At 37.9% G+C, this 18,033-nt stretch overlaps 1 protein-coding gene across 4 annotated transcripts in view; it reads left to right on the top strand.

The window, feature by feature from the left end:
* Positions 1 to 18,033, top strand: part of arhgap32b (Rho GTPase activating protein 32b) — a 119,239-nt gene that overhangs the window by 82,314 nt on the left and 18,892 nt on the right. The window contains exons 6-13 of one of the 4 annotated variants that reach the window (XM_081390183.1): positions 3,093 to 3,179; positions 5,652 to 5,789; positions 8,273 to 8,365; positions 8,474 to 8,596; positions 8,710 to 8,787; positions 11,146 to 11,227; positions 12,707 to 12,757; positions 13,808 to 13,882. In XM_081390183.1, the coding sequence (XP_081246309.1) occupies positions 3,093 to 3,179; positions 5,652 to 5,789; positions 8,273 to 8,365; positions 8,474 to 8,596; positions 8,710 to 8,787; positions 11,146 to 11,227; positions 12,707 to 12,757; positions 13,808 to 13,882 (727 nt within the window). Of the gene's footprint in view, positions 1 to 3,092; positions 3,180 to 5,651; positions 5,790 to 8,272; positions 8,366 to 8,473; positions 8,597 to 8,709; positions 8,788 to 11,145; positions 11,228 to 12,706; positions 12,758 to 13,807; positions 13,883 to 16,723; positions 16,864 to 18,033 lie in introns of those variants that run through there. The other 3 variants (XM_081390184.1, XM_081390185.1, XM_081390186.1) reach the window with 3 other exon arrangements.

Below are 18,033 nucleotides of genomic sequence, written 5' to 3'. Positions count from 1 at the left end.
CTGGGTCATTACTCCTCATGTTACCCAGGGTTTTCTGAAGAGCTGCACTGCTTACCGGACCTTACTGAAGCACACGGCTTCCAAATTTCACGTACACCTGGTTGTGCTTCTCTCTAATCTTTTCCCACTCTTCTCAAATAGACCTTGCTGGTCAGAGGTCTGTTTCTTTGCTCGCGTCAGAGCAGCAGCGTTAGATTTCACTTTTCACTTGTAAGGATGTGGAATGAACAGAAGTCTCAGAGCGTGGCTCAGTCGGGCCTTCATGTGGTATTGTTAAGATGTCTAAAGTTTCACTTGCACACACACTGAGACAGATATTTAATACTTCACAGCTCTCTGTAACCCTGCCTTCTTTAATCCCTCCCTCTAAAGAGTGCAGTGCCACTGAGCTTTCACTCATCATGACAGGAATACAACCTTTCTGAACTAGAGTGTAATTAACACTGCCACACACTCGTATAGGTGAGATTTGACTGCAGATTTCAGGGTTCACACAATCTTTTTCTAATTTAAAGGAACATTTGGTACTTTTTTATATGGTTTCAGCCTTCAGGTACAAAACGAAGACTGTCAAAGGACTGCATAGTGTTGTTTAAAAAAAAACTAGGTGAGTGGACAGTGCTAAAAGACTGCAAGTATACAGGTGTAAGATTGGTCTAAAACATTTTGTGTTTTGATCAGAAACGCATGTGACCACATTTGTAGTGTAAGTGCTAATATGCCCTAATGTTTCCCGAACAATAGCACAGGATCCAATATGTAATCATTCCACCAAACCAAGGGTTTAAAATCTTGGCAGTGTCCGTTTACACTAAGTGTAAATAGCTAACCTTTTCATTGACACTGTCTTACCTGACAACTTGTGATCAGATCATCAGAAATGGATGTTAGTATCAGTTTTATACATAAACACAAAGTGGTTAGAGGGTTGTTTTTATTTTTGCTCTTCCATTAAAGCTGTTTAACTAGATGGATAGAGATAGAGAGACACTTTATTGATCTCATGGTAAATTGTGTGTAAATAAATTATTTATCAGTGGATCCACCTGGATGCAACCTTTTATACGCTCTATCAAGATTTACAGCTCAATGCTTTTGCTACCAACTGAAGTCCAAGTAGCTGCTGTCAAAGCTCTTATTGAAAAGATTTTTGCCGTTCTGCTCCTCTTTAAATGAGTTTATGATGTTAGTCCAGTATAGAGGCTTTTTGCATGATGATGTTTATTTTTATGTGGGAGTGCGACTAGCTGCACTTGACAGAAATATAGTCACCCTTTGTTTTTGGCAAGACAAAGATTTGTATTTATTTATTAAATGTTTGTGTGTCTCTCGCTGAGGTCATCACCTATCTCACAGTATGAAGAAACTCAAATGAGTCACAGCAGAATTTTTTTCACTCACGCAACACAACAATCAGTGTGTGAACACCCTGAGATGATGTAATGGGTAATATTTGAGTCAATATACTTGGAGCAGGGTAAGAGGACTTTTTTTATGAATGATATGTAGTTATGGTACATTTCTTCGATGTTCCCTCGCAAACATGGATCTGGGACTATTTTGAAACACATCAAGAAAGAGTTCTTTTGTTATGTACAGCGTTTGAGACAACAAACAGATCCGTTGTGTGTGTAATTACTCTTAGGCTGGGCATACACTTTGCGAGTTTAGACACTCGGGAGCTTGTGAGCCATTGCACACATAACGAGTCAGTTAACCTGGTAATCATGTCAAAGATTTGGCGCTAAACACAGAGATTGGAGTTTTCTATGTTGCTGCTATAGCTTTGGATGGATAAAAAAATAAATAGATGACTGTACAAATGATTAGGTAAATCATTATAGTGCACACTATAGAGTTTCTAGTAGCCTATATGTGATATGATAGTACACTGGTCAATTTTAAATGTTTAAAAAGTCCCCTCACTTAATGTGAGCCTCAACCATATATGCATCAATGATTGACACGATGTCGCCTGAGAAAAAAAAAAAAAAAACAGTTTACACTCGGCATGTATAGTGAGTCCATTTATATCAACACACACCATATGGTAACACTTTAGTTTAGGGTCCAATTATCTCTACTAACTAGTTGCTTATTAGCATGCATATTACTAGGATATTGGGTGTTTACTTATAAGCATAATTATAAGTTTCATCAATGAATGTCAATATGAACTCCCTTTTTATTTTTTCTGCTCCAAGCAATGCACTTCCTGAATGTAGTAAACATCAAACAAAACTTAAGTCTGAACACATCAGACGACAGGACCATTTATAACAAACACTAGTAAATACTAGAAGTTCATGAAACTGTCAAGTGTACTTAAGTTACAATAAGGCTCATACACACTCGCACGCACACACACACACTCGCACTTGACTCGCGCACACACAGCCACGCACACACACACACACACACACACACACACTCACACACAATAGCTAGCGTGAGTAACACGTTTGTGACGAATGAAATCGGAGAAACATCAGTTGTATAATCGATTGTGGTCTATTTCTGCATCATTTCTGACCCTAATCTAAAGTGTGACTGACCATATAAAACACACACCATGTTGATAAAAATAATCTAATGTAACAATTGTTGTTTTTGATGTCTGTGAAGTAATATAAATAATAATTCCTTAAAAGCTGGATACATAAGACTAAATTCAAGCTTATATACTGCATTTTTATATTCATTTCACTTTTATTTCACATTTGTCACTAAAAGCTATGATGGACTGAAGAAATGTAATCAGAATATGAGTGACTTCTTTACATGCATGGCTCAGTCTGTGATCCGTCTGTCACTGTATTCACCGTTTCAGCGCTCTTGTATTTATTATTTATAATATGTGGACAATATGCTCAGCTGATGACAAATCATTTAACACCTCTTCAAACCCGGGGAACAATCTCTGCACCTTACTACACAGAGACACGTTGCTGCTAGTCATTTTTTCACCAATATCAAAAAAGATTCTCATAATAGCAACAGAATGTGATGTCTTAAGTGTTTTCAGCTGTCACTAAAACAAGAAAGTGCTCTCTTCTCTCTGTTCATTCTTTCCTTCATCTCTTTCTTTATAGTTAACCCTCGCAGACGAACAAACTGAAGTGACACGGAATGGCCTGGAGTCAAAAGAGCCTGTGTATTTGGTTCAGATCTACTGTCAGGTAAGACAGAATATATTGTATAGTAATGCTTGTCTATGTACATACGCATGGGCGTCTTTGTGCACTCCATTGCATCTAACATTAACATCTAACATAACTTCCAAAAACAAGTATTGCAGAATCTAGTACCAAAATGCAAATGCAAGAGTATGGTGATTTTTCACAGTAAAGGGAGAGATGAAATTGTCAACTTGAGACACGCCAGTAAAGCCATAGCCTTACTTAAACTCAATTATGTGTTGTTGCTTATAAATTTGAGATGCAGACCTTCTACGGTTTCGCTTTAGTGTGTTGCTACAAAATTTTAACTGTTCTTTTTTTGCAAAAAAGTAAAAGATTAGCTACTGAAATGGATAGTCCACTCAAAAACTAAATTGGACATCATATCTATTTTTAAGTGAACTGTACCTAAATCTGGTACAGAAATCAGGCAGCTGTCTGCTTGTGTACTTGATTTGAGCACTGGCAGATGTGATTGAAAGCTCAGTGGAAAAATATCTGAAGTCTTGGTTTGTGTGTGGAAACTCATTCCATCTTTGTGTGTGAGAACTCATCCAAATCCACAGCACTGCTCCTGTGTGTTTAAAATGAGAAAAAAATAAAACATTAACGACTGAGAGTCCATGTTTGGCCAGGAGCCGTCTGAATGGACAGGGATCAGACACACAGGAAAAACATTTTAGTTCCACTCTCATTGCTGTTTTTCCAAACAAATGCTCCTCAGTCCCCTATGAAATGCTTTGGAAGCAGGAAGGCTGAACAACTGTTTGTTTTCCCTATGGGTGCACTAGTACACCAGCATTTTTTGAAGTCTTTTCTCCCTTCCCTGGTTCAGAGAGAAGTGTTTAGGGCGAATCATAGACATTGAGGTTTTCCATTTAGTGTGGATATGGACTCTGTGGCTTGGATACTGAAGAAATAAAGGGAAAGTGCAGATATTCCAAAAGAGAAAGGAAAAATACTAAATGGTTTTTAAAAGTGGTGGTGTCATAAATTAACTTGAGGTTCATTAGAGCGGATAATAGGCCTATACAATGTAAATTTAGCTAGAATAGAATTCAGTATGGTCTTATCACATATAGGTACAAGGGACCAAAATTAGTTTTTGTGCCTTATCTTCACACTAATGGCAGGTGAATTGAGAAAATATATCAAGAATTTTTACTAGCCACAAAACTGTATTCAAAATTGATTTTCCATGAAAGGAGCTATTTTTAATCCTGGATTAGGATCATGTCGGTCTAAATATTGGCCAAAAGAAAAAACTGTTGTAACTAACAAATTCACACATGCTGCTGTATGTCATTTAATTAGGAAATCTGATTGGTCGGCTATGGTCAACCGTGGGTCTACAGGAGTGCACAGTGTGTTCTAGTCAAGCAGCACAACATTGGCAGGATGATTGATGCTTTACACAGGGCAGCCACAAAGAGAGGCAGGAAAGAGAAACTAGCATACTCAGTCTATTCCCACTCTTCTCCATAGAATCCCATCAGCATATTCAGTTTCATGCTCATTGATATCTTCTAATTGAGAATTCTCAAGTGCTCTATACAGCTGCTGATGCCCCTATCATAACTGCATCCTTTTTTCAGACAATAATGTAGTGCAGTGTAGTTTTGTAATGTTTGCCGTTTTAAGAGACACTCATGTACAGAGTTGAGTTGATTTACTTTGATATACAGTACGTTCAAAGGGGTTAGGATGATAGTTTTTTTTTTTATGTTTTCAAAAAGAACTCCTTTATGCCCACAGAGGCTGCATTTATTTGATCAGTAAAATAGTAATACTGTGAAATATTATTACAATATAAAAACTTTTTAATTAACCTATTTTAATATTTTCAGCAGTCATTACGCCAGTCTTCAGTGTCACATGATCCTTTAGAAATCATTCTAATATGCTGATTTTTCTGCTCAAGAAACATTACTTATCAATGTTGAAAACGGTTGTGCTGCTCAATATTTAATTCATATTAGCTGATTTTCTGAACATGAAACATTTATCTTATGATGCAACATTGAAAAATCAAATCTTTTACTAAGAATGACCCAATACCCAAGAACCATAATTTTCTGGGTGTTTAAAAATACATTCTAAAATCTGAAGTGGATTGGGATTCACCTTTATCAAAAATGTTATTTCAAAACATTGAATTCTATTCTTTATCTACCCTAAAAGTATCAGTATTTCCTTCAGGAAATGCAAATCTAGTTCTACCTGTAAAAATGGTTTGTCACTGTCCCTCTCCTCATTGCTTTGAATGCTGCTATGTTGAGGAGTAAACACACACAGCTGTGATGTGGCTGCTCTGAAGTGGCTGTTTCGTGTGGTCATCGTGGTGCTAGACTGGCCAAATGAGGTTTATCCAAAAAACAAGCCCTCATATTTACTCTGCAGACCAAACGTCAACATGCTCGAACACTTGTTTGTTTACCTTCTGAGTTACTGCCCTCTTTTACCTCCCTGCAGGGACGAAGCTGGATCGTGAGGCGGAGCTATGAAGATTTCCGAGTCCTGGATAAGCATCTCCATCTCTGCATCTATGACCGCCGCTTTTCCCAGCTCCCCGAGCTTCCCCGTTTCGACAGCCTGAGGGAGAGAGCAGAGGTAAGATCCCCAAGCACTCTTCTTTTAGCACTCCCCTGCGGCCAATGAGCCATTTTAGGCTCCTTTTTTTAGATAAATGCAGAATGGTTAGGGTTGGACCTTTTATACCCAGTGTACAAGGAGCTTATCCTGGAAGATGCCCCTCTTAGAGCAGTTTTAGTCATCTGTGGTGAGTGAGTGCTCAGTGATTCTGGTTAACAACACCTAATGGTGTCCCTTGAGAGACCGTCATATAGATATCCCTGTAGTATACGAAAAAAACCTCTTCTTCCTGCTGTGTTGGGCATAACCGGCATTTGTTTTACAGAGGAGTATACTTGAACCGTGGCATATTTTCACAGCTAAATTGATCTGCTTTGAAGTTTGAGTGGCTGATAATGCCGCACATTATGTTTTGCAGTAATGGAAGTCTCTCCAAAGCAGCTAAGTGGAAGCTCCCACTATGGTTTTTCTGTGTACCTGGGTGCTTTGAGATTCTCAATACAGGAAAACAGCATTGAGGTCATATTTCATTGAATTTTGCCATTTTATTTATAGAGAGACAATTTAGAGATTTTGGTAAAGATGTATCTGAATCTTGAAAGGGGATCTCAGTATTACAAGCCCTAAGATGATCTTAAAAGGTTAATTGGCTCTGATTTATAGGGACAAACACCTCAAAGGACAATCTCATTATGAGGCTAGCATATGCATTAAATATGTGATATCTCACACAAATAAGCCTCATTAGCACATGAGCACAACATAACATGAGCAAATAACTGAAGCAGGCAACCCTATCATTAGAGAACACTGTTCAACTTCTGTTTACATACTTTCTTCACAATTTTCTCTAGTATAGTCAACACAAGCAGAGTTGCCTTGGATTCTGGAGGTACATGTAGCTGTATCGAAATCTTGCAGCTGTCTATTCAGTCTTCTTTGACCTAATTATGCTTCCTTTGCAGCCCCATTTGGCCTTAGTTTTACATTTTGGTTAGTCTGTGCCAGCATATGTCTGGGAAAGGAATTGACAGGAGTGTGGATCCTGGGAAATGTTCAGCTGGAACAGATTCCAGCAGTGCTCTGTGTATCATGAATAAAATCTTATAGGCTTTCACTGGTACATCTCCTGTTTTCTCTCGTAGGCTGTTCACCAGTCACCAAAACCCTTGCTTTTCATATTTATTAAACTGATATATACACTCTGTCATCAAACCCCTTATTTAGGGGTTATTATAAAGTTTAGTTAAGAAACAGCATATTTTTTTTTTTATAGAAATCTTTTGTAACATTTAAATGTCTTCACTGTCCCATTTGATCAATTTAATGCATTAAACAGTATGTGTATCTTTTGCAATGTCTTGTACGTTGTTATGGTTTATATTTGGCCAAAATACCCTCCAATATTTTCCATATGCATATTTGCTGTGACTTGAGGAGAAATATTTGAATAAACATTTTTACCATTCTGTATCAAAGTGCAACAATTTAATCTTTTCTAAAAGAGAGACGGATACCTTGATTACTGACCTTCCTTGTCAGTATTTAGTAAAGTTTTTGCTATGCATTATAAATACACACAGGAATGTATAATGACGTTTAAAACAAATGAAGTTGACCAAACTGGGATATGGAGCATCACAAAACCACATGCTGACGTTTTATAGAGCAACTTAAATCAGCCTCCAAAAATATTATGTAAAACACACAAAGAAACACTTTATTTAGGACTGCTGTTGGTTTGGTGTTGTGAAATTAGCTTTTTTTTTTTTTTTTTTTTTTTTTTTACTTGCAGGTTTTAACATTTTGACCTTTGCTGATGAGCTGACATCCTACTGTCTCTGTTTTCCACTAGGAAATACTTTTATTATAACTACTGTATTTTTAGACTAAGCTGTATGTAATGGGGTTTAAATAGGCTGTAAAATTTTAGAAAGAGATGTGTGGTAGAGCACTTTTATTAGACAGATCTTTTGAGCTGTATAAATATGAGACCGCTCCACGCCTCCTCCTGCTATATTAGGTTTTATGCAAGCTGTGTGGAAGTATAATTCAGATCATTTTATATTTGTGTGCAGCTTCATCCCTTTTAAAGTAACCATACCACAGTCACCAAACATATACTCTGAAAAACAATGACAGACTGTTATGCCTCAAATAAATGTATACAAAGCGTCTTTCACTGAAGAGACTAGCATTGCTTTTGAGAATGTGTAAACAAGAACAGTTGTTTTCATGAGTTACTTAAATATACATAGATTTTTCTACAAGTTTAATGTGAGCTATGCCGAAACTCTCCTTAGTTTTTTAACCGGAAAGCTGCATTCCTTATACCTACCCTACCATTTTATAATGAGAAAGTATGCAAACTCTAACCATTCGTTCTTCAAGTTGTGCGCCTTTAACTTCCCTGTAAAAATACTCTGTATTTATAGAATTACCCCCTTGGAAGCTGTTACACTTGCTTAACCCTCCCTCTCTTGCTCTTTTTCTCCCAACAGGCAGTTTCCCAGATGCTGATGGCTTACCTCTCCCGTCTCTCAGCGATTGCTGATAACAAGATCAACTGTGGGCCTGCCCTCACATGGATGGAGGTACAGATTTGATGCCAGCTGAGAGAGCTGATTGGCTGCTTTTTATTTACATGAATAATCAGCGAAGATGAGGGATGTTCGCTGAATATAATTCATCTCTTTCTCCAGGTTGACAACAAAGGGAATCACTTGCTGGTGCATGAGGAGTCATCCATAAATGTTCCAGCTATCGCAGCGGCCCACGTGATCAAGCGCTACATTGCCCAGGCTGCTGATGAGCTGTCATTTGAGGTGACTGGGCTAAAAATGAAGATAGATTAATGCAGTATTGAAGATCTGTGATTGCCATACTAATGACAGTTATTTAGTGAAGAATGCTGTTGATAATTTTCTTTCTCTGTCAGGTGGGGGATATTGTTTCCGTAATAGACATGCCACCCAAAGAGGACACCACCTGGTGGAGAGGAAAACATGGTTTCCAGGTTTGTTACATGTGATTTAGTCCTTTACTTTAAGTGTACATGGCAGCTCAGAAATTGCAGGTAGAGTCCCCCTGGAGCAACAGACGGTTAAGTGCTTTCACAGTGATCATAGCTCTTCAGTCTCTAATAAAAGTTGAACCTGCAAACTATGGTGGTGCCAGCCCTACTCTTTAATCACTTGGCTGCTATGGAGGAACTAGCAGTGTACCTCAAATAATAACAATGTAAATGAATTAATATAAAATAATGATATAATAAATCAAATTGACAATAAACAGACATTTGCAATGACATCTTTTAAGTTTAATTTTTAAAAAAGCATTAACCTAATGCTATCTTGGTCCAATTGGCAAATACTTTTACAAATGCTTTGTCACCATCTAGTAAAGTGTCAAAAACAAGCTGTGTGATTTGTCATGCTACCACTAACAAAATTACTGTTATCAGTGTAAAATATGGTTTGTTTGTGAAACGACACTAGTTTAATAGCAGAGCTTGGCTCATCATTCACTTGTGTATATGAGTACACAAACCCACTCGTGAGTCACTTCACATTCTGCCAACCTGCCAAACCATTCTCTCTCATTGCCCCACAAGCATATGTCGCCTTTATTTTGCCCTGTCAGTATACAGTGCTTTTGGCCCTGCGCAGTGAGACTGGCTCTTGGTGGCATATGTGTGCTGGATCCACCGGGGGGCAGTCTGACGTTGAGCTCTGCCAGGCTACAGCTGGGTCAGGTAGCCAGCATCTGTCTGGAGGGAGCATGAGTACACAGCAGTGCCAGCTGTCTCCACCAAATTACCACACTCTGATGTCAGCAGGGTCTCAGGGAATGTCAGAAATCTGATGTTGAAGAGACTGAGCTTTTCAAAAAAATGTCTGAGATTGTTGACAGTCAGGGTTATACTAATAGACATGGTTAATGTTTTCTGCAAGATAAGCTCTTATGACTCAGAAAACCAAGGCTTTTGTTATGATCTTGATTCATAAGTAATCTTCAATTGGTTTGTAGATGATAGAATGATAAAATCAAACTATGTTGTAAATCATGGCAAGCATGTTAGTTTGTCTCTGTGTGTTCTTATTTTTTCATGTTTGTGTGTGTGAGAAACTGCTGAACTTTGAATCTTCATTTAGATTCTTTTATCTGCAGGTTTACAAGATGCACGGCCCTTAAAATGTATAATCCTTGGTGTTTTTCTAAGATTTTGTACCTTAATATGATACTGGAATTTTATAATGGCGTAGATTTGGATTTGTTTTTATCCCAAAAAGTACCTCAGTAACAGCACTGGACTTAAAAAATTTGTCATACATGCAATATTTCTAAGGGGATTAAGGCTCCAAAAAGGACTCCAGAAGGACTCAACAAAAAGTATTTTTTTTTTTTTTTTTTTTTTTAAATTACATTGGCTTGACATCAGATCATCATAATTAGCAATGACAAAATATAACACAGGAAACCAAACTTTTAAGTTTGCAAGCATAAAAATAATTACTTAATTATTAAGATTTTAGACTAATGCAAGAATGTAATCCTATCCTGTCAGTAAAAACAAATAAAAAAATTATTCAACAAGCATGCATAAAAAAAATGTTCTTTTAAACTTTCTATTCATCAAAGAATCCTGAAATAAAATGTCAAGTTTCCACAAAAAAAAAAAATATTAAGCACCACCACTGATTTTAAAATTGATAATAATAAGACATGTTTTTGAACACCAAATCACCATATTCAAATTATTTCTGAAGGATCATTCAGCTTTGCCATCACAAGAATAAATTACATTTAAAAATATGTAAAAAAAAAAAAATGTATATTGTAATATTTCACAATATTACTGTTTTACTGTATTGTTGATCACAAATTCAGCGTTGATGTGCGTAAGAGACTTCTTTCAAAAACATAAAAAAATATTTTTACATTATTCTCAGTTGTTTTAGATTAGTTAAACATCATTCTAGATGTGCTTATGCAGAACATGGAAGCATATCCCAACTAATAGATGCCCATTTCCATCATGCTGTACACTACTTGATCATTTCAGGAGCTCAAAATATAAGCATAGTTTGGGCTACATCTTCGACCAGATATTGTCAAATGATTGTTCATTAAAAAGTCAAATTGTCAGAGTTCACCCTTCTCCTTATTTTAGCTTTGTAGTTTGTCTCAAGAATAATTATTATAACATATTGATACTGTAATATTTTGTGTCATGATGCCATGCTATTTTCTGGTTGTGACTAAGTGCTGGGGCAGCTCATCAGTTCTTATGCATATGATGATATGATGAAGCCTTGGCATGTCTGTCTCCAGAGAGAGAAGGAGCTTTTCAAACCTTCTCTGCTCTTCACAGGTTGGCTTCTTTCCCAGCGAGTGTGTGGAGCTGATAAACGACAAGGTCCCGCAGTCTGTCACCAACTCGGTGCCAAAACCAGGTACCACAAAGCACACACGCACATACACACACCTCAAATCCTGCTGGGACAGCTCATCAGTTCTTCTGCTCACGTCTGTATTAACTATCCCAAAACAGCTTACTTCCACTGCTGGGCATTATAAACTGCACTAACTGAGCAATCATCATCAGGAAACAAACTACAAGGTCACACTTGCTGTTCATAAGCATTAAGATTCCCCCGAGGCTGTTGGGCCTTTGTAAAGATGCAGGTTTTTAAAGGCTAGCTTGTTACTCATGTGTTGCAGTGAGATATTAACCGTGTTTGAGAGCAAGAGAGAGTCGATGGGAACAAAGTTTACAAGTGACGTGTTGAATCAGCCACGTATGGAGTCTGTGTGGTGTGTGTACTTGAGTGAAATGGAACAGGTGCTGACTTGAGCCTCTGGGTCCTGTTGCATGAATCAGAAATCTTCAAAACTCCATGAAGAAAAGACTACAAGCTGTGTCCTTGGGAAGGGTGCAACTGCTTTTTAAGAAAGTGTCACTTTAGATTTCAACACATTGGGTGTTAGACAAGGTTTTCAGATCTCGAAACACGTCATCAACACACTGCATGGGAAATTTGTGGTTCGCTCCCAGTCCACATTCTCTCTCTCTCTCCCCCCTCCTCACATAGAACCCTTTGACCCTCTTCATTTATCACATTCATAGTTAAATGTGTTGTGCTGTTTTTTGATCTCATTCCTAATGGTTTGTTGTGTGTATGTGCCTTAAATGTATATCACACACTGTGGTGCAGCATGGTAAGATTTATCCCACGCCATCTCACTGGCAGAGTACTCGAATGTCAAAAGAAATAGCTTGATTCATAGACATCTCAAATGGACTGTTGCTAGCTTTCACAATCCTAACACGAGTAATACATTTAGTCATATTTGGAGTGGCTGTGGACCATGCAGACTGCTTTATGACCAGTCAATTTACATCATGACTTGGACTAACTGGCCTACCAAGCCCTCTGGAGACTTATCCATCACCTTCAGCCGTTTCTGTTTGGTTTCGCCTTCTTGTGTATCAAATCGGTGCTTATTGGCATCTGCAGAAGGGTGAATCATCATCATGACTCATCAGACCAATCAGAATGCTGGCTTGCATTAAGTGGGCGGAAGGGCTTTTTGGCACATAATTTTGTGGGAGTAATATTATCACAGAGATGCAATGACATGGCACAGCACAATCAGCCCGGAAAAGAGTGTGCTCTTGGGCGTAATTGCAGCAATGCTTTTTACTGTTTCATGATTAAGGGCAACGCAAGAAAAAAATGAAGTACGCAGAGTTTATATGATTAGCTTTCACACTGCAGATCCTTTTTGCTGGGGTTTAGCTCAATTTTACTGCTTGCTTGTACACCACCTACTGACTCTGTGGTATGTGTTTGGAATGTATGTTGCATTGCTTTGCACTTATTGCATGTGTGATATGTTATTTGACCATGCTTCCTCCACTGCTCCCTCAGCGTCCCCCTGCTCTGGTCTGCGGCCGGCCTCCTGGAGTCTGTTCCCACCCTGTGCGTTCTGGTATATTCTCCCCGACGTTAAAGGGCTAGTTCACCCAACAACAAAAAAACGTCGTCATGTTCTCATCTTTATGTTGTTCCAGACCTGTATGACTTTCTTTTAAAAAAAGGAACATTAGAATCATTTTATTAACCCATTTGTTTGTTTTTAGTTTTTTAGTTTTATTTGCTTTATATTTTATTTTTGGAGCTGAAAAGACTTTCTTTCTTTAATGCTAGTTATAGGTTTGTTTCAGAAAAAGTCATACCAGTTTGTAATGACATGAGGCCAAGTAAATGATGACCATTTCATTTTTGTTTTAACCATCCCTTCAAATACATACAAACATGTCGTCACACACCCACCTCTCTCTCTCTCTCTCTCTCTCTCTCTCTCTCTCTCTCTCTCTCTCTCTCTCTCTCTCTCTCTCTCTCTCTCTCTCTCTCTCTCTCTCTCTCTCTCTCTCTCTCTCTCTCTCTCTCTCTCTCTCTCTCTCTTTCTTTCTCTCTCTTTCTTTCTTTCTTTCTTTCTTTCTTTCTTTCTTTCTTTCTTTCTTTCTCTCTCTCTCTCTCTCTCTCTCTCTCGCTCTCGCTCTCGCTCTCTCTCGCTCTCTCTCGCTCTCTCTCTCTCTCTCTCTCTTCTCTCTCTCTCTCTCTCGCTCTCTCTCTCTCTCTCTCTCTCTCTCTCTCTCTCTCTCTCTCTCACACACACTCACACACACACATTTTCTCACTATCTTTCTTTTATCACAATCTCACCCTGTATGCATTAGTTGTTCTTTGGCAGAATCATAAAACAGTGTTTCTCTTGCATTGCAGCTTAGAGCACTCTCATCCATGATAGACTAGTGTTTGTCTTCACATGAATTTTACTGCACCAGCTTTTATCATTTATGGCACCTTCAGAACTGTTGTGAAATTTTCTTAATGGACAGGAAATGTGGAGTGAGGGGAAAACTCCTAAAAGATTTCTAAGCTAATAGAGCTGCATGTGCAGCTGTTGTTCTCATGTTCTCTAACTCATGGTACCTCCCTCTCCCCTTCTCTACTCTCGGCATGCAGATTTGGAGATGGAGAGTATAAAGCAGGACAGTGCATGGGCACCCGACCCATTAAACCCCTACAGGCTGAGCTCAGGTAGACCAAACTGTTTATCCATGTACTACGTCTAACACGGACTAACCCCAAACTCTCCTGTGCATCTCCGCACAGTCGCCTGCTGCTCACGGGTGCTCTGAACACTACTGGCACTCCATAGCATTGGTATAATGTAGTTTCACTGGTCTTTCCTAACATCATGTGTTACCTATATAGGATCTGGTGCAAGCACAACAAATATGGAGTCTTGTTTTCCACTTTTCACTTCACACTCCTCTGGTGTCTGTGACTTTGACCCATGTCTTGTAGATTTACCCTGATAGCACTCTCCTTCTCTCTGTCTTCACCTGCATTTGAAAGCATGTGATTGTTTATCAGTGTTTTTGCATTTATTTGACTGTAGTGCTGCCATACCACCAATCAGTCTCTTTTTGAAGACATACATGATATGTAGGCTGTCAAGCAATCTTAGTGATTTAGTTTCAAATTGATCAGTATTAGACAATTTTGGATATTTTAATTGTGCATGCTCTTCTCTCCTTTTTTACATTTAGATTACATTTGCAAGTATTAAACGCTCACTTAAAAATTGAGCTAATAGTTTAAAAACAGTTAAATATAATCTTCAATTTTTCATACTTTCCATTATAATGTTGTGATGCCTAATTTCACTTTAAATCCTGTAACATGATTGATTTTAGATTGTAGGGTTTTATTTTTGATTTATTTAAATAAGAGTTTTAATGTCTGCTATTTATTGCTAATTATAATTGAATAACATTGCTAAATTTAATCTTTAGCAAATCCAAGAATGCATTTATTTTTCATACACTATATCGTTATTTATAAACTTAACTTGATTGATTTGTAGTTTTTTTTTTGTTTGTTTTTTTATGTACGCAAAATAGTGTAGAATTTTAATGTCTTCTATTTATCAGGTATCGGCCATAATATGAAAATAATTATCAGTATCAACCAGAATTTTAATGTCAGTGTGTCAATTCTATTTTGACTAAGTCTACATTTTAATGTCTCTGTATTCAAATGAGGTTTGTGACGTCAATTTATGACCCAGCTTGTCTGCTCTTTCAAGTGCACCACATTGTGTTTTCCAGAAAGCCCCATTGTGAAGTTATTTTGCAACACACTCGTTGGCTGATTTACATGACCCTGGTTGAAAAAGGCTATAAAATAATCCCAGCTTTGTCCACTGGCAATATGAACTACAGTCTCTCCATGGTTACTCAAGCACATTCTTGTGTTCAGCCTTTGTGCATGCTCAAATACAGCATACCTCTCCGCTCCCCTGCAGAGCTTCAGCCAAGCAACAAATGCCTATCACATAACACAAAACACCTTATGAATCATTCACCTCATTAAGCAAATGCCCTGTGTAAATGGTTAACCTCATAATGTCCTATCGGGCAGGTGGTGTAACAGTGATAAAGGTTGCTGGGAGTTTTATAGCACGAATAGGGCATAATCTAGGTTATGAAAATGCCTCAAATATAATCTTTTTTTTTTTTTTTTTTTGTACAGACGTCTTATACTTGGCCGTAGCAGGTGCTGCTCCAGATGTAGCTCCCTTAGCTCCCTCTCACTTCCTAACTTCCTTGTGGGGTAACAATGTCTTCCTCTCAGTGGAGTAAAGGGCAGCTGCCTCTGTGAACAAGCCAAGACAGCTGGAAGGAACTGTGAGAGAACGAGAGACAAACTGTGTTAGGTTTACATAGCAATATGTGTCCGTTCATCCTTCAGGGGATTGTGTACTTCTACTTCCTTACTGGCCTGTTCTGAAAACAGACTTTTATGTGAACTTCTATTAGCTGTTGGGTTGGGAGACTGGTTTATTGTTGTTTGTTGTACTCGTACACATTCCTATTAACACTTTTTGATGGTTTATGAAGTTAGCAGATATTATGATTTGAATGTAGTGCGCAAGGTTTGTTTGTTTTCCAAATCCCTTTGCTCTTGTATATGTATGTGTCTATATATGCACACACACATACACTACCATGCTAAAGTTTGGGTCAATATTATTTTTATATAATATAGATTAACTTTTATTAATCTTTAAAAAAGATTTGTTTCAAATAAATACTGAAAGAAACATGTAAAAGAGTATCAGGGATTCCACAGAAATATTAAGCAGCAATATTATGCTGAATATTATTTCAGCATTGATGATAAGAAATGTTTCTTGAAAACCAAATCAGCACATTAGTGTGTGTGTGTGTGTGTGTGTGTGTGTGTGTGTGTGTGTGTGTGTGTGTGTGTGTGTGTGTGTGTGTGTTTATCACAGTGATAACATCACTGGGTCAGCGTTACCTTGCAAAACCCGTATCTCTGTGTTGTTTAGCCACAAACCTGTTGCTTTAGAGTTCAGACAAGGTTGTCTTTGTCAATTCCTTATGGCTGTTCTATGTCAATCTGGGTTGTAAAAGCTGAATGGAACATGGCCTTGGCTAATATGAATGAGTTTCTTTAGAAAGTGAATTGTTGTTGCCCTGGTTGTGTAGTCAAATGAAATGTATGCATCTTTGTTTGACTTGTTGCTTTTTTATAGTTTTATTTATAAGTTACTTATAATAAGTGTTGTTTAGGCTATAGCCTATTAGAACATCAAAGGAATCAGCTGTGTTGTACTGCCATTGTTTTTTAAACCACATTCATCACTCGACATTGGATATTTGATAAATGCAGCAGCCTTCAGGCTGAAACTGACTTTCTCTGGGTTTTGCGGCCGCTCACGCCCCGATCTCTGCATTAGAAGCCAACGCTGTTGAAAGCTGATATTAGGGGCTGGACAAACTCAGACAGAGGAGGGAAAAAGCAATGAGGAAAGAATGCATGCTGACTATTAGCTTTTACCGGCTGGCAGGGAGAGCGAGACAAAAACCAGTTTGTGATGATCCTTCACCGTTTTGTCTCAAGCTCTCTATAGCAGCTGCAGCCTGACAAACTTAAAAATACTCAGGCACTGTTTTCTGTCCTTTTTTTTATGGATATTTAACATTGAGGTAAGTTATGAAGTTGCCTTTTTAGTGCTAATACAGTTTGCTAAACTATTTCAGACTTGTAGATGTGGCTGAAGTGCATTTAATGGCAAATTTGTGTAGGAATTATTTAGGGTTTGTTCATTTGCTCCGCTGAAAAAGAAGTGTTAAAAATATTTGTACACTGGTTTTAATTTGCGATACATGCATTTTGTTGACTTGAAGACTTTTCTCTTCTAATCGTCTTTCTCAATAGACTTAGAATAACAAAGTCGGTTTTGTATTATAATTGAGTGATTTTATGGCTAAAGCCAGAGAAATTCATGGTAAGTCATCTGAACTCACATAAAAGGAGTTTCAAAACAAAGCTAAGCTTTGATTTGGAGGTAAAAAAGTCAAGAAATACTGTGAATGTGTCAGTCAATCACGTTGTGCTGTGACGTCATCAGTGTCTCCTCGGTAGAAGTTAAGTACAGCCTGCAGGAAACACTCATTCTTCAATAACAAACAGCCTTCTTGCCGCTTCTGTGAACTTCAACACATGCCCTGTATTTGGTTTGTTGTGGTGTTCAGAATAAGAGGATCTGTGAAATGCGTGGTGTGGCAGTTACTTTATTGGCTCTTGAAAAGTAGAACAGGAAATTCCTACAACAGCTCTTTTTATTATCAACCTCGACTGGATATGAAAAGGATTAATTGCCTTCAGAGCATTTGCAACTGCTTGTTGGAGAAATTTCAATATCTTTTACGAAGAAAAATATTGAGTAATGTTCCTTTTTAAAAGGTAAAGACACAAAGGAACAGATGAGATCACAGCTGGCAGATGTCCCCTTGCCACGTCCACTGTGGTTTTAGCATGCAAAGGATCACACATCTTTTAAATCAGCATGGAGTTAAATTGGTGAAATAAACAACTGTGTGATATTGGCAATTATTTTGCTAATAATTTTGACTTTCTACTGGTAAATCCACCACATGTGCCCACACAAACATAAACACAGATTCTGGAATCCCAGCTGCATTTGTAATGGCTCTGAAATTGTTTCTGGCAACAGATTGTTTGCTAAATCATACAGCTTCATTATGCAAACAGTTCTTGGGTTTGTAATATTTAAGCTTGCTAATATTTTATGAGAAGCAATGAAAACAACCCAAGTTAAATGAGCAGTTGCAATACAGGTTTTTATAGCAAAT

Source organism: Scardinius erythrophthalmus (genome assembly GCF_964197995.2).
Source record: "Scardinius erythrophthalmus genome assembly, chromosome: 17".
NCBI classification, from domain to species: Eukaryota; Metazoa; Chordata; class Actinopteri; order Cypriniformes; family Leuciscidae; genus Scardinius; species Scardinius erythrophthalmus.
Note: the sequence above shows the minus strand (reverse complement) of the source record. Positions and strands in the feature narration are given on the sequence as shown.